The sequence below is a fragment of the Haemorhous mexicanus genome, chromosome 7 (genome assembly GCF_027477595.1).
Source record: "Haemorhous mexicanus isolate bHaeMex1 chromosome 7, bHaeMex1.pri, whole genome shotgun sequence".
NCBI classification, from domain to species: Eukaryota; Metazoa; Chordata; class Aves; order Passeriformes; family Fringillidae; genus Haemorhous; species Haemorhous mexicanus.
The window spans coordinates 30,666,176-30,692,894 of record NC_082347.1 but is presented as its reverse complement, the minus strand read 5'-3'; the positions used below and the strand labels follow the sequence as shown (position 1 = coordinate 30,692,894).

The 26,719-nt window shown below is 45.4% G+C and overlaps 1 protein-coding gene across 7 annotated transcripts in view; it reads left to right on the top strand.

The window, feature by feature from the left end:
* Positions 1-26,719, top strand: part of SH3PXD2A (SH3 and PX domains 2A) — a 245,802-nt gene that overhangs the window by 128,248 nt on the left and 90,835 nt on the right. For all 7 annotated transcript variants that reach the window (XM_059851916.1, XM_059851910.1, XM_059851909.1 and 4 more), the window contains one exon: positions 23,548-23,576. In XM_059851916.1, coding sequence (XP_059707899.1) covers positions 23,548-23,576 — 29 coding nt within the window. The remainder of the gene's footprint in view (positions 1-23,547; positions 23,577-26,719) is intronic.

The window sequence follows — 26,719 nt, the reverse complement described above, 5'->3', positions numbered from 1 at the left end:
TAGGGATGGATTCCCAAAAGCCTCCTTAGCTCTAAAAGCAGAGCAGGGTGCCACAGATACAGCATGCAGGAGCAACCTCAGTGTGAGACTGGCAACACCTGGGACACCTGGGCAAGGGAGTGCTGTTGCTGCCTGCATGTCACTGCTCCCCAGGCCTAGGGAGCAGTGGATTGTCTATAGGTCCTCTGAGCCTTGCTTGCTGAAAATGGCTTGTGAATCCAAGGTCTGTAACATTTATTGAAGTAACACTGCTTGAAGGTAAATGCTGTGATACCTGATGGGACTCACCTGCTGCTCTTGTGCCCCCCCCCCCACCCTTGATGAACACCTTGTCTCTTCTCTTGCCTTATTTTATTGTCCCCTCAATCCAACAGTTGTTCTTGTCAGTGGTGACATCACTCCTTGGTCTCCCAGCAGATCCAGCAGTGTAGGGCCACACGTGGGCCCAGCTCACCAGCCTGAGGTGTTCTGCAGGAGCACACTGGGGAGAGGACTGATCTTGTGAGTGCCACTGCAGGGAGGCTTATGAGGAGAGCAGCATGAAGTTAAAGTCAGTAAAAGCTGTGTTCATGGAGACCAGGTGTCAGGGGATGAATTGGACCCTTTATGTCAGCAGAAGGACTCACCAGTAGGAAGGGAACAGCTTCCTATCCCAGGCTTGCACAAGCTCTTCCTATGTGTCCTGTCCTTCATTCTTGCAGACTACAGTGAGACTGCTGTGAAATTGGCTTGGTGTGCAGAGTCCCCCTCCCTGGCCTGTTTTACAAAGAGCTTCACCTGGGAGAGGCCACTTCAGTCTGACACCTCTCACCAGCAATAGCTGGTACAACAAACCCAGCAGGGTAGGCAGGGTTTCACCTGCTCAGTGTCCTTCCCTTCCCAGAAAGCCAGGAGAGGGACTTCCTCAGCTGGAGGGCAGCCAGGGACATTAACAGGCACATCTATCCCCTGTCCACATCTATCCCCTGAATGCTCTGAGTTCAACACTGCCCCAGAGGGCAGGGATTTCTGGCAGGTTTTCACACAAAACTTAGCCAAAAGTCCTTTATGTGTCAAGAGCTGTTTGATGCAGGAAATAATATTTTGCTCTCGTGTGCATGTGTATGGATGTGATGTGTACAGTCCTTCTACTACAGCCATGATTCACTGTCCCTATGTCTGATGATAACTTAAAATTTTTAAGGTTTGCACTTGGTGTTTTTGCAGAACTCTCCAATCCTCTTGCAAAGCCATATTTGTTGCACAGCTTGTAGCATCCAGTATAAACAGCTCCACTTGATGGCAAGGGTCGGAACTGGGAAGGCTCTGAGTCACAGGCTCTGCAGGCAGCTACTGCCACGTCGTGGGGAGATGATGCTTTACATGCATTTACTGTGCAACAAAAAACACTAGCTGAGCTGGAAAAAAATGCATTTGGTTTACTTGGACTTTGGACATGGTGGTGTGTGGGTTCTGCTCTCTCCAGGGATATGCTCTGCCTCACCCCTTGCCATGCTCACCTGGTGAAGCTGACTCTCTTGGCTCTCATGCCCCAGAGAGCAGAAATTCCTCTAGACAGCAGTGTCAAAGCTGTGACATATTGCTATGAACAGATATGAAATAGCTTTTCCACCTGGCTTCTTATTAGGTGTTACAGCCCTATCTTTTTCCATCAGTCGTATGATAGTAATTTTTTGGTATTTGATACCATTACATCTAAGACTTGGTGAGGGAATGGGAAAGAAGCAGACTTGCAGTCTTGGACATCAATACTAACAACTCCAGAAGCACACCTGGATCAGACATTTGTAGCATATGGAAGAGATTGAAGATTATCTAATTGTCTCCTTAATACTTGGTACTAGACTGAATCATCTCTGCAGGCCTGGGAAGCTGTACAGATCACCAGGCTCTCCTTGCTCCTGCTCCACTGAGCTAAAGAGCCAACTTGGAAAGGAAAAGCTTTCTCATCCCCAGCTTTGGCTGTGCCAGGACGCTCGGCACAGCTTCAGTGTGGAAGGTGTCACTGGCTTGCTCATGTTTTTGGCTGTGAAAGTCAGTGACAGCTCTTCTGGCCAGATTTCCTGCGTGATCCTGTTAGGGGAGTTGTCAACACCTAATCTGGGTGTTTGTTTCCAAATAGTATTGCCAGGGCATTGCATGTGCAGCCTGACACACTGTACATTAATCTAGGTTTTGGCCTCCTTGCTTGACCCAGGAAGGATTGAACCCCACCCCACATCTGCTGCAGCTCCTTTGGACTGCTGCCTCATCACACTGATGCTCCTTAGCAAAGCTCAAGACCTGTCTTTCCCCCCACAGCTCCCCAGACACAGCTCTTCCCTAGATAACAGGGACTGCCTCTGCTTGCCCTGTACCATCCATCCATCCATCCATCCATCCATCCATCCATCCATCCATCCATCCATCCATCCATCCATCCATCCATCCATCCATCCATCCATCCCCAGCACACTGGTACCTGCAGACCACATACAGTCCTTACAGGAATTTGTCAGCCAGGCTGAACTGTTCCCTGCCAGGCCCTGCTCCTGCTTTGCAGTAAGACCATTATCCATGTTGCTCCATTTAACCCGCAGCAGAGAGCAGGTTGGAACACAAAACTTTTGAAAAATGATGGAACAAGGGCAAATTTCCAATCAAAGCTCTCCAAATGCTGCTCTGAAGGAAAATTACTTTTCATTTGCAGATGAAATGGAAGACTCTGTGCAAGGGCAGGAGCTGTGCAGAATAGAGATTTAAACAAGAGTAAAGGAAAGAATGACTACGACTGGGGGAGTGGGAAAGAATCCTGGGACCTCACTAACCTGATTTAATCAAGCAACTTCTGATGTTTTACAATTGCAAGCAACAATCTGACCCAGAGCTGGGCAATTTGGAAGCCACAGAGTCAAGAACTCTTTGTAAAATGGTCTTAGGAGGAAAATATATTTGTAATTATGAGCTGAAAAACTATGAACTGAAAAATTATGAAGTGAGCAGCAATGCTCTTGGTTTTGGAGCTGTGTCTAACTGCTGTTGGGACAGCTGGGGTCTCTGCCCTTCCTATGTCCTCCCACCACCCAGCAGCATCCAGAGCAGTTCCCAGCTGAGCTCTTGGGGGCAGCAGCTTACCTTGGCCACAGGATGTCCCCTCACAGGAGAGGCTGCACATGAGCAAAGTGCCTCCTTACTCTGCACAGGTGAGTCAGTGTCCTTGGAAGGGAAGGAAAAGCTGGGAACACCCCCCAGCAGGGGAGATGCTGACCCAGCCTGCAGAGCTATGGCTGACAAGGCTCTGAAATGAGCCAGCTGCCTGTGGTCCCCCAGCTCTGGGAAGAAAAAATTCCTCAAAGCTTCTCAGAAGAGGCACCAGTCTCAGTCCACTGACTTGAATTGGTGAAATTTGTACCAACTGGTGTGGTGTGTCCTCACAGGTGCCGAGCATTCCTGGCTGTGGCAGTGCCAGCTTCAAATGGGATGTCCCTGGGCTAATTGTTGCTGGATTTGGACAAATGATGTTTTTTCTTTCCTGGGAAACTGACTGGTTTTGTAGAGTGCTGACAACCCCCCCCACCCTTACTCTCAATACTGCCTGTCTGCTAAAGGTGGTGTTCCTTGGAGATGTGCTTTTCCCCTTTCAAGGCTTTTGATGTGCTTTCCCATGTTAGAAAATTCAAGAAGGCAGCATGTGAAGCTGGCTGGGGCCACTGAGTGTTGCTGGGGGCGGCAGCTTTGATCCTCGGCGGGAGCTTTGCCATAAACTCGATCATGCATTTTTTTCATCCCTTGCTCTGTGTGCATGTGTGTGCTGTGCAGGGGGTGCAGGCACTAATCCTGAAGCTGCACTCAGCACAGGGGTGAGACTCACATGCAGTTCATCGCTGATGCAAATCCTTCCCATCCCCAGGGTAACTCCACCACTAGTTACCCTACACGAAATTTGACCCTGACATCTAATAGCTAGGGAGCTGCTCCTGTCTTTAATCTCTCTGACAGTGCCTAGTCAGGGCTTTTTGAAGAATTTTGTTGGTCTTTTCTATCATTTAAGCATTAGTTTTCTTTATCTGGAGTTTTGTACTGCTATCTGACCCATTTACTTGGAAGCCTCCAAGGAGAGCTCGAGTTTAAAGAGATCTGGGTTTGTGTTCCAAGTATGAGTCTTTCACTGTTAATTGTATTAGCATTCATAATTGCATGCACATTTCTAAACTGTCAGGATTGCCACATCCTTTTAAAATATGGATGAGACATCAAAAGGGCTATGACTGCTTGGAGATTAGCAAGAAATTGAACTGCCTGATACCTCAAAAACAATGATGTGAGCTGTTTTGTTCCCATTATATTAAAAGTGAGGTAGGAAAAATAAGTCAGGAATTAGGCTTTTAAAGCCCATTAGCTGGCACAATGAAATTAGCAGGAACAGGCTGTTTGATGCAGGTTTGAGGTGCCCTGTGCCTGCTGTTGCTGTTGGATGGGCAGGGTCTCTGCTGAGAGGGAGCCTTGTTGGATAGGACTGTGTGTGACAGGACTCATGGGGTGAATGGGAGGAAAGGGTGGAGAAGTCCTGAATTCACATCCTCTCTTTGGTGCAGATTTGCTTTAAGGGAGCTGCTTGGTCTCTCTGTTCATGGCTTAGGCTCTATTTTAGCTCTCAAGGCAACCCCCAGTAGAGGTCACTTGTGGCTGATGGGTAACACAGTGATTCTGCTCTCTCATTTGGACTTCCTGAAGTCCTGCTGGGAAGTGTCACTGAGCCTGTCCTTTGGAAATACATATTTTACAAACATTAAATACGTCAGCATACATAACATGCATGCGCCATCCCAGATCCTTGCCAGCTGCATGGATCTGTATACATTTGTATTTTCAGGTATCAACAGTTTTGCCATGTCATCATCAAGCATATTGAGACAAATACATTTCACCTGAAGACCTTTTGGAAGGTAGATGGCTGTTAGGGAGCCCTGCTTGTCCAGGGATATTGGAAAAAGGTTGTCAGGGCAAGGGAAACAAAGGTGTTGTTGCCTGTAACAGCAATACAAACCTCTTGGTTCCCAGACTGCTTCCCACCCACTGAACTCAATGTGCTTGTTGCGTGCTTTGTGCATGGTGATGGATTGGGTCTCACGGGGGTGACAGCAGTGACTTCTCAGTTCCAGCTGGGAAGAGTTTCTCCACAGCCCTGTGCAGCCACAGCCCAGCACCTCTCACACAGGCGCTGTCGCTTTTATTCCTTATCAGTGTAAATCCTGACAGGGCCGGTCTCGTTCGCGGGCAGTGCCTGCACAGATGTGCCGGAAGGAATTGATGGAGCCTGGCCTCGGTGGGAGCGAGCAGCATCCCGGCGGATGCGGGGCGCGGCCGGCAGATGGAGCGCGGCTCCTTCCCCGCGCACGCTGCTCGCTGGGAGCAGAGCAGCGCGATAACGGATTGTTTATTATGGAAACACGCCACTTTTAGCTGATTTACAAGCAGCTTTGTGGAGCTCCTGATCGCCCCGTATTTTTGTTTTTAGCCCGTTACTCATCTTGATCCGTCGCTGGTACATGTCTAAGCAGGGCTGTAAATGCGCTGGCGGGGACACGGTGGGGCCAAAGCACGGGGGATAGAAAGCAGCTGTCAGGCAGCATTTCTTCCAGGGCTTTGAGGAGTACCAGCAGGCTGTGTCAGCCCGGCAGTGACTGCTCCTCAGTGCCTGACTTTACAGTCAGACTGTTCTGTAGTTCCTTCAAGGCCCTGTGGTTTAGCGGCTGCACAGATGGCTGCAGTGAGTTTAGAGAAAAGTGAAATAACACTAGTTCCTTCCATCCTCTGCTGCCTCACCCTGAGAAATTAGCAGCCTCTTTTGGGAGCTACTAGTCAATATTCCAGATTCAAACACCTCCGGACTTTCAGCAAAGTTTGAAACAAGTTCAGGAGCTGAGATTCAAGTCCACTTTTCCTGTGCCAAAATCCGCAGAGCTGAATACCTGGGAATTATGGAGGTGGGTTAAGTCACGGACCAAATACACTCTGAGCTTTTCATTGTCTACTTCTAATGCATCAGCTCTCCCAAAATAATATGTCTAGCATGGTTCATACCACAATCACTACTGTAATCACCACTGAAACCTGCATAGGTTAGAAATCCATATGTGGTTCTGCGTCTGGGTGAATTTGGCAGACATAAAGCAGTCCCCAAAAGGCAATTTCTTCCTATCAAATCATCTGCCAATTTTACACAGTTTTGATTTATGCTTTTTAAGGTTACTGAGCTCTTTGCTGAAAGAGTTGAAGGCCATCTGCACTGGCAGTACATGAGCCTCCTCAGGATTAAGGCTGGCTTCCAGATGACAGAGTAGCTGGGAGCTTGTATCTTTTACACGTGAGGCTTCTCTGCCTGTCTTGTTGGTCCTCTGCCTTAGCTAAAGTAAGTGCTTCCTATTACAGAAGAATATATGTGACATACATCAGGCAGGTTTTGGGCATTGTAGTTTTAAGGGAGGTAGAGGTGTTACACTTCTACCTGCTCCTTTACCTGCTATTCCAACCAAGGGTAGAGAAGAAATGTGCCTTGAGGGTACATAGCTCTCCTGGTTTCTCTAATGAAACTTTGTTTGTGGTGTTGCTTTTTCTGTCTTTTTTCATTTTTCTCTGAAAAGGGAAATTAATTAGGCCAGTTGGAAGTATATGAGGGCCGTTTTGCACAGGGAAAAACAGCAGGTGAGCAGTTGTTGGAATAACTTGGACAGTAGACAAGAGCATGGAATAAGAGACCGACAAGAGGGTAGTTAATTTAGTTAGAAAGACTGGCTGAGCACAGCAGTCTGGAAAACAGATCATCTTTCTGAAAGGCACAAAGAAGAAAAATAATGGCTCCAGATTCATCCCTTGTGTAAATCTTTTGAAGTTGGTGACTTACACCAGGATGATTTAACCCCATTACTTTTAATGGGTCACTGCAGTGTCCCAAGAGTTGTTTTTTGCTGTGCTGTGTTCTGAGGCAGAGATAAAGCAGAGCCTTGGTGTCTAGGCTTCAACCCAAGCTTGGTGTCCCCATGGGGCTGGCTTGGGCCTCTCCACATTGTGGCTGACTCCAGTTGGAGAAGGAAAAGGATGGAGGAGATGATGATGTGTCTGAGCTTTTGTCCCGTGACAGCTGGGTGCTGCCAGGACTTTGTTGTGAGCCATAACATGCCTGGAAAATGATATCTGGTCTGAAAAGCAAGGATAGGCAGGCTAAGAGGGCTCACTGGAGTCAGCACCTACCCTCACACCGCCCTGGGTCTGCTGATCCAAAATGATAACAACACATTAACCAGAGACAAGGAGCTGTGGAGCAGTGTGGCAAAGAAAGGAGCCTGAAATTGAGCATAAATGGGCACCAGATGAATCCTGTTGGGACTCAGTGGGCAGAGAGCAAAGGTCAGTGCCCTTGACACATGACAGGGACTCAGGGCTATGGCTGTGGACAGGGATAAAGCACATTTACCACGTATCATTCAAAGCAAGCTGGTCATAGCAGGAGTTGGCCACACATAGTTAAAAAGCCTGTGTATCACAGCAGGGAAAATTTAATCTAGTGCCAGGAGGGGGGATGCATCATTGTCACCAGTTGTCAAACAGCTGAAAACATGGTGGCAGACACAGCTGTAGTGCTTGGGCAGAAATACTGATCAAGCCCCAGTCTCATCAGGCAGCAGCATGTTGTGGGCTGTGCTGTGCCCCTGCTCCTTGGGGACCTCAGGGCCCACCTTGTGCCTCAGCTCTGTTTTCTGCCTGCCTCTCCTCGTGTGCCTTGCTCCTAGAGCCTGACTCGCTGTCCTTCATTTTACAAATGATTCAAGTTGTTCTGAAGTATTGACCAGACAAGAGGAAATGAGCCAGGAGGAGCAGATGGATCAAAATGAAATGAAGTGATAAATCTGAATGCAAATGTTCTGTGTGAAACCGAGGAGGGGAAAGCTGCCTTTGGTGAAGTCTGGGTGTGAAGTCATCCCTAAGCAGCCTGGGTTTGTCAAGGCATCAGCTGCTCTTCAGCATCATGCAGAGGGAAGGGAAGATGAGCATCACTGCGTCTCTGGGCATTTATCTCTTGATAGACTTAACATGACTGCACAATGAGTCCAGGGGGAGAGTCCAGACATGGGCCCCAGGAGGGAAGGATGTAGCACATGCTGAAATAAAAGTTTCTCAGTAAACTTTGTTGCCTAACTTCTTCTAATACTGCCATATAATCTTATTGGTCTGTAGTCTTCTCCAAGTCGCATGCTGTAAGGCAAACTCTTTTAAATCACTCCATAGCTAGAGCAGATCAGAAAATCCATCTGTAGTGGCAAGCTGATTTGTAAAATGCTTTATAAAGCTTGTATCAGCAATAGTGTGGCCAGCAGGGCCAGGCTGGCGATCATCCCCCTGTGCTGGGCTCTGGTGAAACTGCTCCTCAAGTGTTATGTCCAGTTTTGGGCCTCTTACTACAAGAAAGACATTGGGGTGCTGAGTTGAATCCAGGGAAGGATAATGGAGCTGTTTAAAAGACAGGCAGATGTGGTGCTTATGGACATGGTTTACTGATGGCAGTACTTGGCTAACAGTTGGACTTGTTGATCTTAAGGGTCTTTTCTAACCTTAATGATTCTGAGATTCTATAAATATCAAAAGTTGTTCTTGTAAGCATGTGAGCTTTGGAAGGACCATGTGTGCTTTCTGTCTTTTGGTGAGAGAAGTTTCAGATGTAAAGGGTGAAACTCAATTTTTGCCCAAGATATGGTCACAATTCACCCCAGGTGATAGAAAATGTGCTGCTGCTGCACTGTAGTACCCCAGGAGGAGGAATTTCAACCATGGCCATCCACAGACAGGTGGGAGAGTCCCAGCAGAGCCTCATTTCTGTGTCAGGTTATTTTAAGTAACAACAGCAATTCCCTTCACATCAAACAGGGCTGCCTGCATGGTCCTTGTGCAGCCTCTTCAAGGTAGCACAGGCTGGCAGCATGAGGGAGTCTGAGTGCCACAGGATTCTCTGAGAAATTAATCCTTTTCCTTTAGCAAAGGAAATGGTTGAAAAGTTCAGGTGCTGCTGAAATCCTGCCTGCATGTCCTGATCCATGGAGCAGCATCACCAGCCCAAGTCTGGACTGCAGTGATTCAGCACAAATTGCTACCACACACACCTCTGAGCCCCTGCAATTGCATCCTCAGAGCACAATCTGGCTTATTTCCCCAGAATATGTGGCAAAAAATGTTAAGTAAAGGGGAACTCTGCTCTGAAATATTTTTTTTTATTATTATTAAATGAAGGAATATAAGAAAAGTATTTGTTGCTGCTCAGCATTAAATGTGAACAGACCTCAGCAGGTGTGAAGGGATGTGATACAGGCTTGAAAACCCTGGAGCAAGCCAAGGGAATGCCTGTGAGAAGAAAAGAAAAATGCAACATGATGATGAGATGCAAATTTTTCTGCGGCTGTGTTTAAGTGCAGGATCAGGGGCCATCCAGCTGTCTGTTGGCTGTTTTCAGCCAAAGGACAACAGAAAGCAATGGGTGATCTCATCCTGCCCCTCTATAATGGACAAATCTCCTCCACAGTTGCTTAAGTATCAGTTTTTCTAAGGTTATTCTTTGCCAGCTGTTTGGCAGAGCCTGATGTGGGCTGAACATTTTCTTCTCTCTCACTGCTCCCTCATATGGAGGAAAAAAGCTCAAGTGGTTGAGGTGGCCATGGCTGGGAGGTGGCACAGCCCAGATGTATTTCAGAGGTTTGAAGGTGTCAGCAGAAGAACCTTCAGTAGTGTCGAAGTATGGCTTGTGGGGATGAAAGCCCAGGAGAAACTCAAACAGGGCTGTCTTTGAAATGCTGGCTCCTGCAGGTATAATGTGCTGGTTTTATCTGACCTGTGAACATCTCTGATAGGGCATCAGATCATTAGTCTTGTACTTGTTATTGTACCATTTGCTGGAATGAAACACCAGCATTTTTAAATCATTGCTCTTAAAGCATACCATAAATTGCTAGCAGTTTCTTTTTCTTTGAGTATATCCCTCTGCCAAATCATTCAGTACTCATATCTTCCAAATTGGGCGTGGCATTACCAGTGAAGAGCTGTGACTGAGCATTAAATAATTTTATTTTAGAAAAGCTGAGCTATAAAAAAGTATGTTTCCTAAAAAATTAATAGAAAAGGACCCCTGCCTCTTAAAACAGTTCTGCTTCCAGCCTCTGATAATAAGTGCATTCAACTCCTGAAGTGCTTAAAGTCTGCTTTCTGCAAAGTGGAATTTTAAAGGCTGTTGCTCAAAAGTGTGTGTATATATACATATATATACACCTGGTGCAGATATACTGTGGAGTTACTCCTACCCACAACCTGATTTTTGTGCTTCTAAGAGCTGTGACACACTTTCAAGAGGAGCGATGTATTTTTAAACTCACACTATGGCATAGGATGAAGGTCAGCACGACTGAGTCTGAGCCTTTGAGGGATGGAGAAGTTAAAGCCCAGCCTCCACTCTTTGTGACTTTCAGCCAGGAGTTCTTTGCTCAACTTTCCTCATGTGAAATGCCGTGGCTCTTGTCCCTGCTTCAGAGGAGAGAGATCCACTGGAGTTCCTGGGTGCTCAGCTGTGAAGATAACATGGCCATGGTTGCATTAGCAACTGGATGTTCTTGAGTTCTTTCATGTAGGATCTGTTCCCCACTTTAACTGGAGTTTGCCTTCTGAAATGTTCCTGACTTTAAGTATTGACTAAAACTGCACCTGGAGACACATTTGGAGCTCTGCTGTCATCACTGCAGTTGTTTTTCAAGTCCTTTTTGGGAGATGGACTTTCTTTGGAGCTGGTGGCGAGGCACAGTCACAGTCAAGGTGTGCATGGTGTGTCTCATCTGTGTGTGTCCTCTGCCCTGTGCTCCACAGGTTGGCTCCTCCCACAGCCCCCCTGCTCACCCTTTGGAGACCCTCAAGGCAGCAAAGGAGGGATGAGGGGCAGGGTGTTATGTTTGCATTTTGGACTGTTTTACTGCTGAAGAGTTCAAGAACCTGTTGGGCATATGACCTGGAGGCTCTGGGGTAGTGGAGGCAAAAAGGTAGGCAAAAAATCTCTTCCTTCTCATCACCACCCCAGATTTGCTTTGGTGCACGTATGGCTCTAAGATTTTCTCAACACTGTTAAAAAAAATGTTTCTTCTTGTGAAAAACTAGAGCACTTTTCCCTTTTCTGTGTCTTTATTGAGAAAAGGATCTTGGAAGTGTTACCACAATAAATAAATTAAGCAACTTACTCCCTACAACAAAACCTTGCATTTTTTAGTGTAAAATGAAAATACATAAATAACCAGCAGAGGGGATATGCCTGGCCTCTAATCTGCATGGAATTCACTCTTTCAGACCCTTGTTTCTTTCTGTACAATGATGTAGAAGATAAAGCTTTTATCTAGTCATGAGGTAGGTCTCTGCAGAGCTCCCCAGGCACTGCTAATGGACGGGATGCACAGCAGAGCTTGAAGGTTTGAAGCTGAATTTTTGGGCCTGCACATGCTGTTGCTGAGTAGGTCAGAGCTGGGTCTTGTGGGCTCAGGGTGTTCATGTAGTGATCAGAGCCATTTTGCATTAGAGTGAGGTGTGTGCTGTCAGCAGGGGAGGGAGGCAGTCAGCTGCCCAGGAGACAACAGGTCGAGGCCAGAAGTGGCAAAGCAGAGATGGGTGGGAAGCTGGTGCTGCAGAGGGGGCAGAGGCAAAGCAGAAGGTTCCAGGAATTGGCTTCATCCCAGAGGATGACTGGGGAAGAAATTGTTAATAAGTAGGTTATTGGCAGTAGGACACTCCATTTCATGCTCTGATTCCTAATCCCCACAGCTGCATCTCGTGGCTGGTGTGCCTAGATTCCAGTTTTGAATCTCACAGTATCTTACTGTAATGAGAGATTATTCAAAATAGTACTGAATTCAGACTTGGAACTCGACACCACAGGGTGAACTTCAGAATACAGAAACCTCTCAGGACCTCAGGGATGCTCTTGTCATCCTGTGGTGGATGCTACTGCCAGGCATGGCCTGCCCTGGTGGGAAAGGCAGTGTTCCTGCTGAGAGTGTGGTTTCTTATTGTGCAGCTTCTGGCATTTCAGGTAACAAAGGGAGAAAACAGTGCACAAAAGCTGATTGCAGGGCATGACATTTGCAGAACCTCATTGATATTCCAAGCTTGGGATACTACTGAGCAAGTGAGATCAACAACTAAAAAGGAGGGGGTGTAATGCCTGACAATGAGTGGCATTTTCCCTTCGCCCACATGTGATATCTATATATCAGATAACATGAACAGTTAAAGCAGGAATAAGCTGCCAGTGGCCATTCAGCTCTGGAAAATAGAGATCCCTCATGTTTCACGCCAGAAAAACTCCCTGAATCATCATTCATTTTCAAGAAACAAATAATTTCTATTTTAGCTGAATGTAAAGGTCTGATTCTGTAACCAGCTGAATGGATGGAAGTAATTACATTCATTCATTATGCCTCTTCACTTTTATGAACACAGAACATGGAAAAAGATATTGGAAATGCCACACACACTCTTTGGAGATGTACGAGGTGAATGAAAAGTTAATGTCTGGATGGAGAATTGGACAGGAGTTACATAAAAAAAAAACAAGGAGAAACTGACTGTTTCCTTCATGAGCACATATGAAAAACATTCACATTTGTATCTGAACTGGACAGCAAAATTTTTGTCTATTCAGACATTGCACTGTTTCATGTTGTGTGAAATCTGGATATGTTGTAAATGCATATAAAAAGATAATTTCTTCTGTTTTCCAGAGGTATTTAATATTTAATGCTGGTCACCTTAGAAAGGCAGTTGACATGATCTGAGGTGTTTTGAGGCAAGTATGCAAGCATATATTTGAGGGCAACATGATTTTTTAATTTGCTCTTTTAATTGAGTAAGGCTCAAAAGAAAGTGTTAGAATGGATCCATACATGTAATAGCAAAACCATCTTTTGCTTCTGCAAATTTAATTTTAAGTTCAGTATTATAATCTATCAAATACCAGTCAAGCAAAATTCACTGGAAGTTTTGAAAATTTTGGGTATAGGACTATAAAACTTAGGGTGTATCTGTTAAGTTTTAGAAATCTTATAGTTGCAGTATATCCAGGGTGAAATAGCTGTTTTCTTTGTTTCCTTCCTAAAATGAGCTGAGCATTGAGACTGAAACAATCTCTTACAACATCTTGAAGTACCTGGCTTTTTTTATTTATTATTTCATACCCTGTTACAAAAAAAGAGCATCTCCATTCACTCCTGGAGTGCTCAATAAATCCTTTCTTAGTGGACATGATACTTCCCAGGGCAGAATACTCTGGAAACTTTGTGATGCTTCTTTGCAAGTATCATGTAATTTAACTCTTACTTTTTAGAGAGCATAAAAGAGATGGACCTACTGTCAGAATTGGATATTTGAAAAGGGTTTGGTCACCTTGAAAAGTAACCCTAGTGTTTGAAAGGTTTTATCTTTGGGTAGGTGTCTCTTTTTCCCCCACAACTGGTGCCTGTCAGTGATAATTTGGAATAATTTAATGAATCTCAACAGTTATATTGGGCAAGACAAATTCAGGACTTCTTTTTTCTTTTATGTTTTAATGTTAGAATCACAGAGGATGTTTTAAGACTGTCTGATCCTGGTAGGTAATCAGGGAAGACAAGTCTGCTTTTAGTAGTTGCCAATCCAGCAAAATTTACGAGCTATGTTTTGGAGTTTTACAGTGTCTGAAAAAAGCTCCATTCAAAGGATGGTGATTAGAGAAATTTCCTAGAGTTCATGAACTTGCAGTAGATCTTACATGCCATGATTTATGTCTCTTGACTAGTAAATTAAAGAACCCAATGACTTGAAAGATATTTCCATATGCTGCTTTGTAGAAACAGGCAGAAAACAATTCCAAGTAATATAAAATTGGTGTCTTATAGAGAACTACACTGCTTAGTATGCTGAAAAGACATTTGATGTTGCAAGACAGTTAACTGAGGACATGCTGCTGAAGCACATTTGGGAAGGAGCCCTGCTTTAATCTCCCTGCTCCAACTGAGGGAATTGTAAAGAGGAAAGGAAAGACTGTAGTCACCAGATGAAGTTGGAGTTCATACTGTGGGCTTGATCTTGTCTTCCCACATGCATCATAAGCTTTTGCCTCTCTTGGAAAAAATATTTACCATTCTTAGGGCCATATGTGCAACAGATGATTTTAAAAATTCAGGGGAGAGATCTCCCACTAAAAAGGGGATGTAGAACTAGGTAGGGCAGTAGGGTATTTAGCAGTGCAAAGTAAGTACAGATGCAATAGCCATCTGCTGTCTGTGTGCACTGCAGCACTAATCTTTCAGGTCCAACTGCCCTTGGACATGTAGCAGGAGCAGCAAGACAGAGCAGTCCAGGCATCATGTTGCTGAAAAGCCAGTTGAGTATACAGAAGTACTGCACACCAGAAAAACACCACCAGAAAAAAAAAATGCAAAATTGTCCAATACCAAACATCTGGCACACTCTCCTTTGTACTGGGAGTCCAGAGGTCTAGCAGGGCTGGGGCCATGTCTGGAAGTGCCTGTACATAAATTCTTATTTTGCCAAGTTAGAGACTTTAGAATGTCAAAAATGCCAGTGACAGCCTGGGATTTCCCTGTGTGACCCTCCAGCATGAGAGCTGCTGCCAGCACTTGCACCACACACTGGGATAGGCTGTGGGGAATCCCAGGGAGAGATGAGGAAACGCAGCACACACAGTGGGGTGGTTGTGAGGCTGTTGTGGGGCAAAAGAGAGTGCTCAGAGGAGGCTGTGAGTGGGTATCCTCATGCCTTGGGCAGTCAGAAAGGAAAGGGCAGACAGAAAATTCTTCTGCTTTGTCTTCCTGTGAAAGGGTCCTGGTCCTGTGGGTCTTCCAAGGGCTCGATGTCACCAGCCCTGTTCCTCATGGGGAGCTCTATTCACAGGTGGGATAGGGTGTTTGAGGGCTGAGGGGAATTGCATGTCCCAAGGGCTTTCTCTCAAGAGCAGGAGGAAGGCACCCCAAAGCAGTGTTGTTTGGGTCACTTCTCCTTTGTCAGGTCTTTCTGCCCAAGATGGGGAGTGAGAAGAATTGGCAATGCCATTACTCAGCAGCCCCATAAGCAGAGCAGCAGCAGCCTTAGCACTTACACCACTGCCCACAGGCACTTTGCAATGGTTCCTGCTGGCATCTGTCCCCTGGTGGGAAGAGACCTGCTCTAACCTATGCCTAGGGCTTGTTGGATACCTCTGGCAGGTCAGGTCAAGCCATCAAAACTTTTGGGTTGCTTTGCACCCCTGGCTGACCACATGAGCTTGCTCAGTCACCCCTTCTACATTCCTCACCTCTGAATGTGTGATGAAGTGCTCACTCCTATTGAACACACACCTAATTCTATAAGATACTCATCAATATGTTTCATATGCTCTCTATTAAAGAATTGCATGCTTATTTCCTTGAATATCTGCTGGAAAGAGCTTAGGTAAACAGCTTAGACAAGGGAACCTCAGTACCCTTTACCAAAAAAATATCCTATAGGTTGCCACTTTAAGTACTGGATGCACATGTGGGAGAATTGGGGATGATGAAGTATTCACTCAGATTGCTGGTTTCCGCTGCATTGAAGTCAGAGACATTGAAGGCACTACAGCATTTATAACTGATTTCCTGAACAGTGTAGTAAATAGAGATGAGAGCCCTTTTCTTGTAACTCACATGTGCAACAGAAATCACTTAGCTAACATAAATCAGGACTAAATTGCTTTTAAAGGCTCACAAAACATTTCTGAAAGAGACAGGATGAGGAAACCATTTGCCACAATAGAGTATGTCCCCATGATGAGTCCTATTAAAGCTTGATCAAAGAGCCTTATTGGCTTTTCATTAGAGCCTGGTTACGTACAGTTGAAATTCAGCAATGATTTCAACAGAATAGGCACAGAAATATGCACAGGAGGTAAATTTAAGCAGGACTCTAGACCATCAAAGTATGTGATTAAGGACAATTTAATGTGCTGAGTAATGCAGTGTGATTTGGATGTAATTTATCCTAATCCAGTCTGATCTTTTACAGGAGAATATATTATAAGGCCACAATTAGGTGAGACCAGGGCCCCATCTGGCCTCCTGTCTCCTACAGTGGCTTACAGCCAATACAAGAAACAAAGCAAATACAGAGTGAACTTCCCTTGTGTATCCTCTCTGTTTCTGGCATTCAGCCGCTGTGGGACTCCTCGGGTCAAAACATCCAGAGCATGGAGTACAATAGCCACCATTTATCCTTGCTTCATGAATTTATCTCATTGCTTTTTGAACCCATGCCTGGTTTTGGTGATTACAAAGTCTAACGCCAGTGAGTACCATGATTCAGCTGTGTTACATGCAGAAGCTCTTCTCTTACTTTGATTTAAACTGCTGTGCTCCAACTGTTCTTCCTGGCGCAGTAATTCAGGGGCAAAAGCCTTTTTGGACAAGCTGTGTCTGGAGCTGGAGTTGAGTCTTGGTAGTCTGTCACTTGTGAGTTTTCTCCTCTTCCTTCCCTCTCTCCATTTCCAAGGACTTTCTGGCATGGGCTTTTTGGGGGTGACACTGTTAGTTCCATGCATGCTGTGGTGGGGGGGATGGTATCCTGCCTCTCATTAGCAGGCACAGCCTGGCTGGCCATGGGTGATGCCTCCTTTGGTGAGGTCATCCATAGGGACAGGGAGGTGGAGGAGACAGTGGCCAGGCACAACACACACAGTTCTGGGCAGAGTTAGTCTGACACAGCAGATGTCCCCAGAGAGGGACAGCAGGGGGGACTCTTTGGGCTGCAGTTCAGAAACCCAAATGGACAACGGGCTTGCTAACCAGAGACTGGACCCACATCTACAGAAATGAGAATTTGAGGCACCCACCCTGAAATCAGGGAGGGCTTAAGAAAATGAAGTAAAGATTCAAAGCCTGTGCAGACTTCTTAAGCTCTTAATCAGATTCATATGATGTATATGCAAGCTCATTAGCCCGACCAGTTTATAAGGTACATTTGAATTTATTACTCTGATACTCAATACTTAATTTGTAACTGTGATTAGATGCATCTTTTAAACATCTTGTATCTGCATGTAGCTGTTTGTAATAAAATTCCCAAGTGAAGGGCATAACTGGAAAACCTGCACATGAGAATGATTAATTTTTATTAACTTGTTTTTATCACTCAGCATTTATGCTGTAAAGGCTATAATAAAGTGACACATGCTCGGTCATTGTAAGACAGAGATAAATCTGGCCTCCCCACAAGGGACAAGCAGGGTCAGTTTAGAGGAGGTGAAGAACACCTCCACCCAGAGTTCTTGCTAAGGTAAATACGTTTTTCTGTCCTGTGGAGAAATTTGCCATCTGTAAGAATAAACAAGGTAAACCAGAAACAGATGAGGATGTGACTCTTAGGCAAGACCTTGTTTTTATACTTCTTTCCAGGAAAAACTTGCTATAAACATTTGTGTTGTCTTTTTCAAGGCTGTTGAGGCCTTGCAGTAGAGGATCACATGGCCTTAGCTCATTGCTCCAGTGCTCTGCAGCCCCCAGCCTGTGCCGAGCCATCTCTCCCTGGTGCCAGAGAGGCTGGACTTTGCTGTCAGAGCGCCCTGCCCTGCATCTCACAGCCTGGTGAAATGCTGAATGTGCATTTTCAAAGCTCTGTCTTCCTCCAGGAGGATAATTTCATCATAAAAATATAATTGTAAAAATGCAAGAGGCTAATTCTACATTTCTTTAGCCTGAGCCAAATACTCAAGTTGCTCTCTGGAGCCAAGCAATCAACTTCACTGCTGAGGAATCCTGGGACAAAAATCTGTGGCATTTCTTACTCATTTAGAGAAAGGGTTGGGTGCCTCAAACCCATCTCTTGTCCTTCTAACACCCATTCTACATAAAGAAAGAAATGGCTGCTGCTCTCAAACAGTGTGTCCGTGTGAGGCTGAGATGGCCCATGGGGATGTCACTTGTCCTGGAGCTGTCTGCATCCCCTGCACTTTGGACTTGGTGGGGGGCTAATCTCCAGGATAAGTGCAGAACAGAGGATACTGCCTTTCCTTGTCCTGCATCTCTGCCTCATGATAGAAATCCATGGACTCAGGTATAGGGAGCATTGCTGGAGAGGAGACAGCGTCCATCTCCTTCCAACCTTGGCTTTTTCTGTGCAAGCTAAGGTTACTGGTATAGGGGAGATCTCTTCTGCACTTACTAAATTTATTAAGTTTTCCAGTGTTGTGCTTGGAGCTTCACAGGGAGAACTTTGGTTGAACTTTAAGTTGCTATGTTCAAGCAAGCTGTCAGGAGTCATTAAAGCACTAAATCAGGATCTCCAGTTGGGTCCTGGTGAGCCAAACTGGGCCACTTTTGTTATGGAATGCAGAGAAAGTCACCACAGCCTAAGCAGAAGTATATAGTACATAAAGCTGGGCTGTTTGCTCTGCAGACACACTGTGAAGACAACAGGAAGGTGACAGGAAAGCAAAATATTTTGTTTTGTCCCTGTTCTCTTAAGGATGGGATTGCACAACAGTGGTTTACCCTTCTTAGCAGCAGCAGAGGCCATGTCCAGCCAGTGAGAAATGCCTGGGCTGGAAGTCAGGTCGACAGATTCTCTTCTTGCCCCACAAGTCCCTTTTGCTCGCGGCAAGGAATTCTGGAGTCTTGGGACCACCACAATGGGGCCCTTTCTCACAGGGCTGGAAAGCTCGACCTCTGCTCAGAAAGGACAGATTCATGTTGGAGAGGGTTCCACAATGCAACGATTTATGTCAGGAAATGAACAGAATACTTTCTAAAAAAAAATGAAGAAGAAGAAGAAGAAGGGAAAAAGCCTTCATCTGTTTCTTTGGCTCAGGGAAGAGATCAGCTGTGGTTTCATGATATCAGAGGATGGAATGCTGTAGGGGGAAAATGTATAGCTGTGTGCATCCATCTGTTTGAGTTTCTATTCCCAGTGCATAACACACAGAGTTAATTTTGCTTAATTACATGTCATATGGGTCTCAGAGCTCAGTGGGAATGGAGATGCCTTCATGCACATGGTTCAGCTTTTGCACTCTGAGTACCACGAGTATGAATTACAACCCTGCACTCTCCATATAGCTCCTGTGTGTTTGGATAATAATAATGTGTTAGGTGCTCCTCCAGCCATAGTCCTTGGTGACAGGCAGGTGCCAGTTCTCAGTCACACTTGGTTTTGTGCCTTGTCTCAAATAGAAAATGTCAGTCTGGCTGTTGATGAAAATAAGGAGCATTTCAATATGCAAGTATTTTCTCAAGGCTCAAGTTCCTGTGCACATAAAGAATAGTAGCAAAGTATTTTTGTATTGGTTTACTTTAAAAATAGTGTCACAGAATCTGATAGCAGTGCTAAGAAAAATAGTTTGTGAAAAAGCCGTCTTCATTACTGACTGCAAACTGAAGTGTTGGGAAGGAGAGAGTGGATTTCCTTGTAAAAATATTTCTGTGCTTTTAATCTGCCTGGCAAATCATCGGTGATTAAATGATAATCTAAGTTGTTTGCTTGAAATGTCATATATCTCCACCACAGTCTGCCCACACCACTAGAGACTTTTAGGAATTAAGGACCCTGGGAACAGAAATGACTACAATGTACTTAAACAAGAATTAGCAAAAGCCAACAAATACAGAACAATTTCAATTTATGTATTAAAATACTCTCGAGGATACAGACTGACCTCCATTACTCAGGGTTTGTCACTGTCTCATCTCCTTTGGACAGAGAACACTGAGGAAGAGACAGGAAGATGATTTACTCTCCCTTTAGCTTCTGTCTCGTCTGTTGCAGTGTGTCTGCTGTGCAGCTCCCCCAGCCGTGCTGCTCCGTGGGTCTGGCAGCTCCTCATGCTTTGCAGGCACTGTTTTCCCTCATAGCTGAAACTCATGGTTGTCTGAAATCTTTGCTAAATGAATTGAAGCCAAGCCTTGCTTTACTGACAGGCAGAGGCCCCAGGCTAAAGTGTGACGTATCTGGGAAAGGAGGAATCCCAGAGAGGGAACTTTCTGGGTCTGCTGTCCCACAGCAAGGGGGAGAAGCTTTCAAAAGAGCCTTTGCACCATGGGTCCCACAGGGATGAGGTTCCCTGACTGAACCCATTACCTCCAAGGGAAGCTGGTCCTGCAGGAGGCTTCTGCAGACTTGCCAGGTCTCCAGAGGCGATGCAGGAGAAACCCTCTGGGACAGATATAAATCAAAGTGAATTAGAAAATAGATAGGCCCACTTTTTGCCAATGCACCTAGTCACCTCCCGTCCTCTCCTCTTGGAACATTTTGTAGTCTCTATTGAACAAATGTCAGGATACTCCTCACTTTTTAAACAATTATTTGAGTGTGCCACTGTTTGTTTGTATCTGTATGTATTTAGATCAAAACACGTGCACACACATCAATGTTTATTAACTTTCACTAAATACAGCAGCAAAGTCAGTCCCTAAAGATACCATAAAACTTTTGCCATAAAACTTTTCCATAACATTGTTAATACAACCTTTATATTTAAATTAGATTGCAATTGATGTATTAATTCAATATAAGATCTTCTTATGATTCAGAAATTTCCAGACTGTGGATAGCTTAATGTGCTAACACAGCAATCAGCTTTATAGCAATGTCCGTGGTCCTCCTTTCACATTCACTGCTAGATTTCAAATGAGTAATGTTATCCTGGGGTAATGCTGATGAGAAAGGAGATCCAGCTTCCCTCTCCTTTGTCATTGAAGGAGAGTGTATCCAGCTTGCATGATGTGCTTGGCACCAGCTATGTTTTAATACCATTAGCAGCAGGAAATATTTTCCTTGCCAGTAATGAGGCTCAGCATCAGCTAAAGGTGGTGCCCCACGGGAAGACTTTAAACAAAATTTCTAGATTCAAAAAATTGCTAGATTCAAAAAAGGGAAGAAATATGCTATTTTTGAGATAGGTGTTTGTTCAGTGTGGAGTGATCCTGCATGATGAAGAGACCTGCCAAAGCTACTTTTAGTTCTACCCGCTGCTTTCATTGTTATTCTTGTAGCTGTAGCTGGCACTGGAGTTAGGATGGTGGTGTCTGTTCTCATATAGAAATGGAAGAAGAATGGAAATATGTGTGTCTATGAAGATGAAAAGATAAAAGAGAGCAAGAGCTGAAAAGAAAGTGAGCTTCCCTGCATAGCTACAGATATGGCATTGATTGTGCCTTTCCTTGGAAAGGTTTTCCTTCTGCAACACCACATTTTTTGTCTGATCACCTGGCTAACAGTGTGCCAGGTGCAGTCTGGGTTGCAGGAGATCAGAGTTTCTACTTGGAAATTGTTACAGTCAAGAGAAACCATTAGATAATTTCCTTTATTGGTTTGGAGACATAAACCAATACTTCAGCCCCACACTAATGCTTCACTGAAAACCATGAGGCTGAGGGGAATTACCCATATATATCATCTCTTGGGAGAGGGAAGATACATCAATGAGTCATATGTAGGATAGGAAGACATTAAAAAATTAAACATGGACTCAGGCAGAGCTCTTTGCTGCTGCTGCTATTGCAAAGCAGCAACACAGGCTTTCTTCTTTAGCAGAAAAGAGGTGAAGAATAGGTACACAAAGAGCACTTTACACAGCCAGAGAGATTATTTGCTATCTTCTTTGCTTTCTATTATTTTTTCTGTTCTTGCTGGGAGGAACAAGTTTGGGATTTCAGAGTTTCACTGTGGAGATGGAAGATTTTATTTCAAGTTTCATTTTATTTGGTACTGCTTTCCTCTGACTTAATAAATGAAATGTGGGTGTACAAAAAAGTAACAAGACAGGGAGACATGGGGTACCTAGGTTTTTTTCATGAACTCCAAATCAGAACCCAAATAAAGCTGACTTTAAAACTTACTGGAAGACTAAATGAAAAGAGGAAAACTGGCCTCACAGGTTGTTAGGCTTTTCTTTATTTTTCATTAAGCCTTGTGAATTGGGTGGTGGTAGTGATGTAAATAACTATTTTATAATTACAAATTAATTTCTTCTAATTAACAATCAATCAGTCAATCATTACCTCATTTCTAATCATGTGAATTGAGTTCTGCATGCCAGGAGAGCTGTACTGACAGCTCTACAAAGCTCCAGACTGGCATGGGAGCCAAGCTGGGGTAGAGGACTACATTTTGGGAACTGTGCCATCTCTGAGTTGGTCTGAGGGATCTCTGTTTCAGGCTCCATATATCAGGAACCATATTTGCATATGATATCACTTCTGTAGAAGAAGCAACTTATTCATGAGCAGTAGCATCATCACATCAAATAGAGCTGCAGATATGGCTGAGAAAACAACCATTTAATTGAAGTAGAAATGACACTGGGAAATTAAAGGGGGTGCAAAAAATTCCCAATTATTACTCACTAGAAGCACATCCTAGACATATAAGGCATGGGGATGCACACAAAATTCTGGGAGAAACAGAATTTACAGGTAGACATAACTCTGCCCTCAAGACAGCTTTGGGGGCTCTTCAGCTGAGCCCCCAGACTCTCTCTAAATAAACAGTTTGGGATAATCCCTCTCTGATCCTCCGGAGGATGGAGCAAGGTGCAAGGGACAAAACCCCACTTCTGACAGCCCAGCCCCCCAAAATGTAGAGGCTCCTGCCTGTCCCTCTGGAGGGATTCCTGCGAGGAGAACTGCCACGGGTGGTTCTGCCAGCATGAGCTCTGCCAGGGGCGGTGGGCGCTGTGCGGGCACGGCGGTGCTGCCGCTGCCCGGGCTGCCCGTGGCCAGGGCTGGGGCTGACCGGCTCCGGAGAGCACCGCGGGGAAGCACAGCCCTCAGCCAAGGATTTTTGTCTTGTTTTGCTTAACCCGAATCAGTTCTTGCAGCTCCTTCTGGAATTTCTTCCCCTCCCAGAGCAGCTGTGTGGGGTTTTAGCTGTTCTGCACGAGTGGAGGTGCCAGCACCCTTTAAATCACTATGGAAAAGTAAGGGCGCATGTTCTATCCTGGAAGAGAGAAGAAAAGACAAAGTTTGGGGTTTGTTTCGGTTTGTTTGGGCTTTTTTTCCCCCTTGTGCTTTCCAAGTGCTTGTCAGAGATAACTAGGCGAGGACTGGAGGTTATTCACAAATTAATTAGCCTCGGGACTGCCAACTACGCCAGCTCAGCCTGGAGCAGCCGCATCCCTGCAGCAAACAGTTCCCATTCCCGCTCCTCTCCGGGGGGACGCTAAGGGTTAATCCCGTAGCTGTGCATTTAACAGCACAATTTAAAGGGGAAAAAATGACACCCCTCTCCCCTGCCTTGCCGGCGGTGGATGGTTCGCTCTGCCGGGCTGATCACATGCTCCGCGCCCCCGGTGCTGCGGCAGCCCCAGCCGGTGCTGCCCGGGACGCCCCCGGTCCCCCCGCCCATGCCCGGCCGCCCTCACCTCCGCTGCCAGGGAGGGAGGGCGCAGCCCCAGCCCTTGAGCATATGGGTGGAAATTTGGGAGGCACCCGTTCTCTCACCACCCTTCCCAGCTCTAACCATGTCTATTTGTTGTTGTCTGTTTTTCAGGGACTATGGATCTTCAAAGAGGAAATCAGGTAAGACACTAGGCTTTTTTTATGTGCTGCATGATTCTAGAGAGGTCCTGAGCCCCTGCTTTTCCCCTTCTGTTCATCTTGTGTGGCATTTAATTGTGTAGCAGTTTAACTTTTTGTTGCTGAATCCTGCTGGAGATAAGCATCAGCTTCTTTCCTTTGCACTGTATAGAAGAAATATATCTGTATGCTATATATATATATATATATATATATATATATATATATACCATATACTTTATATAGTATTGCAGTTAAAATGACTGCTCTTCTCTAACTGCATTTATTCAGCTCCCTCTCCAATGTGAGATGATATTTCTATTACATTTCTTTATTTTTCATTGCAAGTGGTCAAAGTGCAGAGTCAGAGTTGGGGTTCTTTTCTGGAGGGGAAGGTTATCTTTTTCTCTGCTGATTTGAATCTTTTGTCATGCCTTTCCAAAATGCTCTGGTGAGGCTTCTGATGCAAAATGTTCTCAATGCTTGTGTCTGGGTTTGGGCTGCCTCAAAGGCTGTAGCTCAGTGTTTTGTTCTTAAAATCCTGGATTGAAATGTCCTATAAAACCCTGATTTGAGACTATATAAATCCAATTTTACCCCTCCCCATGTAGCTCTTAGTGATTTTTACAGATGTGTTTTCAATAGGGATGTGCAATTATGGGCCTCTGGGCTTGGCTGCTCTGAGCTGGATGTGTCAGGGCTTTCTATTTTTTAATTTTTTTTTCTACCCCTAAGCAGCATTGAGCACCTGCAACTCTCATTGACTTTGTTTGGAACCTTGGATGCTTCAAATTGCATTCAGGGGATCCAAAGAGAAGCCTTTCAAACCAATACTGACTCCTGGAAAACTCTGGCCTGTGTGCAGGGAGAGGAGGATTTTTTTTCCCTGCTTTTTAAGATGATAAGGAAACACTGCAGTGGCCTAGTGTCTGGAAGGGAAGATGAATGTAACATGGTCTGCAATGAATTTCACTGTCTAGATTGATTTGTTAGATAATTATGAGGGCTTTTAAGCTGCCATCCTGTAATAAGCTAAGTGATGCACTAAAGAGAAGCTGTTGCTTAACCCTGATGGCCTGGGTATCAATTGGCAGCTGCCTTTGCAGGCCAATACTTTTGGTACCTTTCCTTGAATTTCCCTGAGGTGGGGTGTGCTAGTGAAGAGGCAAGCATGCTACAAGGTGTTGGGCCCACAAATAAATTAGGGCATGCTTGGTCTTCTTAATCTCCTGCAAAGCTTCTGTCTGGGTTGCACTTCTAGGACTTGTTAAATGTAATATTAAGGAAGGTGTGTGTTCACAACAGCCTGTGAATTAAGTTGGCAGCAGTGCCTTTCCTAGAGGGGCTGACCATAAATCAAAAAGTCCGAGTGACTTGGTAGAGGGCAGAGCTGAGTGTGGGAGTCTTTGGCTCAGTGCCACATCCTGAGCACTTGGGGCTTTTGGGCCATGTAAAAATCTTTGAAAAACGTTGCTGAAGTCTCTGGGGCAACCTGATTTAGCACTGACCTGGAACAGCTCTAGGAGACACAGAGAGCTTTGGGCTCTGTGCACCAGTTTACATGAAAGAGTATTGCAATTCATGTGCAAGAGATGTGAGGAACTGCTTTGGGAGTGGAAGGAAACTGCTGCCTCTCCATTCCTGGGGCTCTGGGGGCAAGTTGGAGCTGATCTGCCGTGACATCATGAGAAAAGCAACTGAGTCAGTGTAGCTGAGATGCCATTGGTGGATGCTGTTCCCTGCTGGACTTTTTGGCCCCCTGCCCTGAGGACCCCAAGTGACATGGTCATTCATCCCTGTGAGAGGCGCTCAGGTTGGGCTCCTTCCTTTGGCTGTCCCAGCTCCTCATGCTGCCAGATTTCTTCCTGCACTTCTTTCCTCTTTGGTGCTGGGCTGTTTGTGCAGCCAGGGCTTGGAAACATGAGCTGAGGGACACCCTTTCTCCACTCACCCCATACAAAGAGGAATGTGAAGCAGCACTATGAACAAATGGAGCTGCATAAAGGGACTCTGTTCTCAGCCATCTCCTTGCTTGATTTTGGAATGGCAGAGGAATGCTTCCTTCTGTTTGGAGCTGGATGTTGTGGGAGCGTGCACGCAACGAGCAAAGGAATATGCCAAGGGCATTCCCAGTTACAGCCTCTAACAAAGATCAGCTTTATGACACTTGAAAAAGGGATGGGGTGAATAAGCACAGATTTTCAGGATTGCTGTGATGGTCTTTTAAGATAACAAACAGCTTTGAAATGCAGTTTCTTCCATAGGTGCAGATCATGGAACTACTGCATCTGTAAACAAGAGACAAATAGACATTTTAAAATGCAAGCACCTCCCAGCAAATGAGACCTTATGAACATCCTGTGTCTTGACCAAAGATGTGCTGGGAGGAGGCTGCTGGGTGTGAGCACAGCTGTCCCACACTGTCCAGCAGGAATCCCACAGCTGCTGTGTCTCAGGCATGTGCAGGCATGACACGAGCATGGCCGATTGCAGAAACATTCAGAGAATGCCTCAGACAGCCAACATCACCTCTACCCTGACCTCTGCCTTGCCAGAGTGAGTGTCTAGCTAGTCCTCTGCTCACCCCTTAGAGCAGGGAGAAACTGGATAAGTTCAGAGTTTAATAGGAGTTATGGAAACATTTACCGCTGCAGTTGATGCTGGTTGTAAACATTTGAGACCTTCTGAACCAAATGCAATAGCGTGGCATGTCCTTAGCTAAACAAAAGGGAGGCTTGTGCTGATCTGGGGCATCTCTGCATGCCAGCCCTGAGCCAGGCTTCCTCTTGTGCAAAGGGCTGTGTAAACACACAGCCCTTTGCTTGGATGTGATCTAATTATAAATGCTTTAACCTGCAGCCAGCTCAGAGACCTGGGGCTCTGTGAAGGCACAGACGTTTGCTGTGGCCTGAAATGCCACATGTGCTGGTGTCTTGGACTTGGGGGCCTTTATCTGACACGCTGCAGAGCTGCTCAGAAAGCTGCCTTCGTGTTTCAGGCAATTGAATTGTTGCTCTGTGACCATCTGTCAGTGCTGGAGAGCCCTCAGTACAACTGTGAGGAGTGGTTACCATGGGCATATTCTGTGTACTTGCAACAAATGGGCTCTTCTTGGTCCACCCAAAGACCCTCTGCAGCAAAATGGG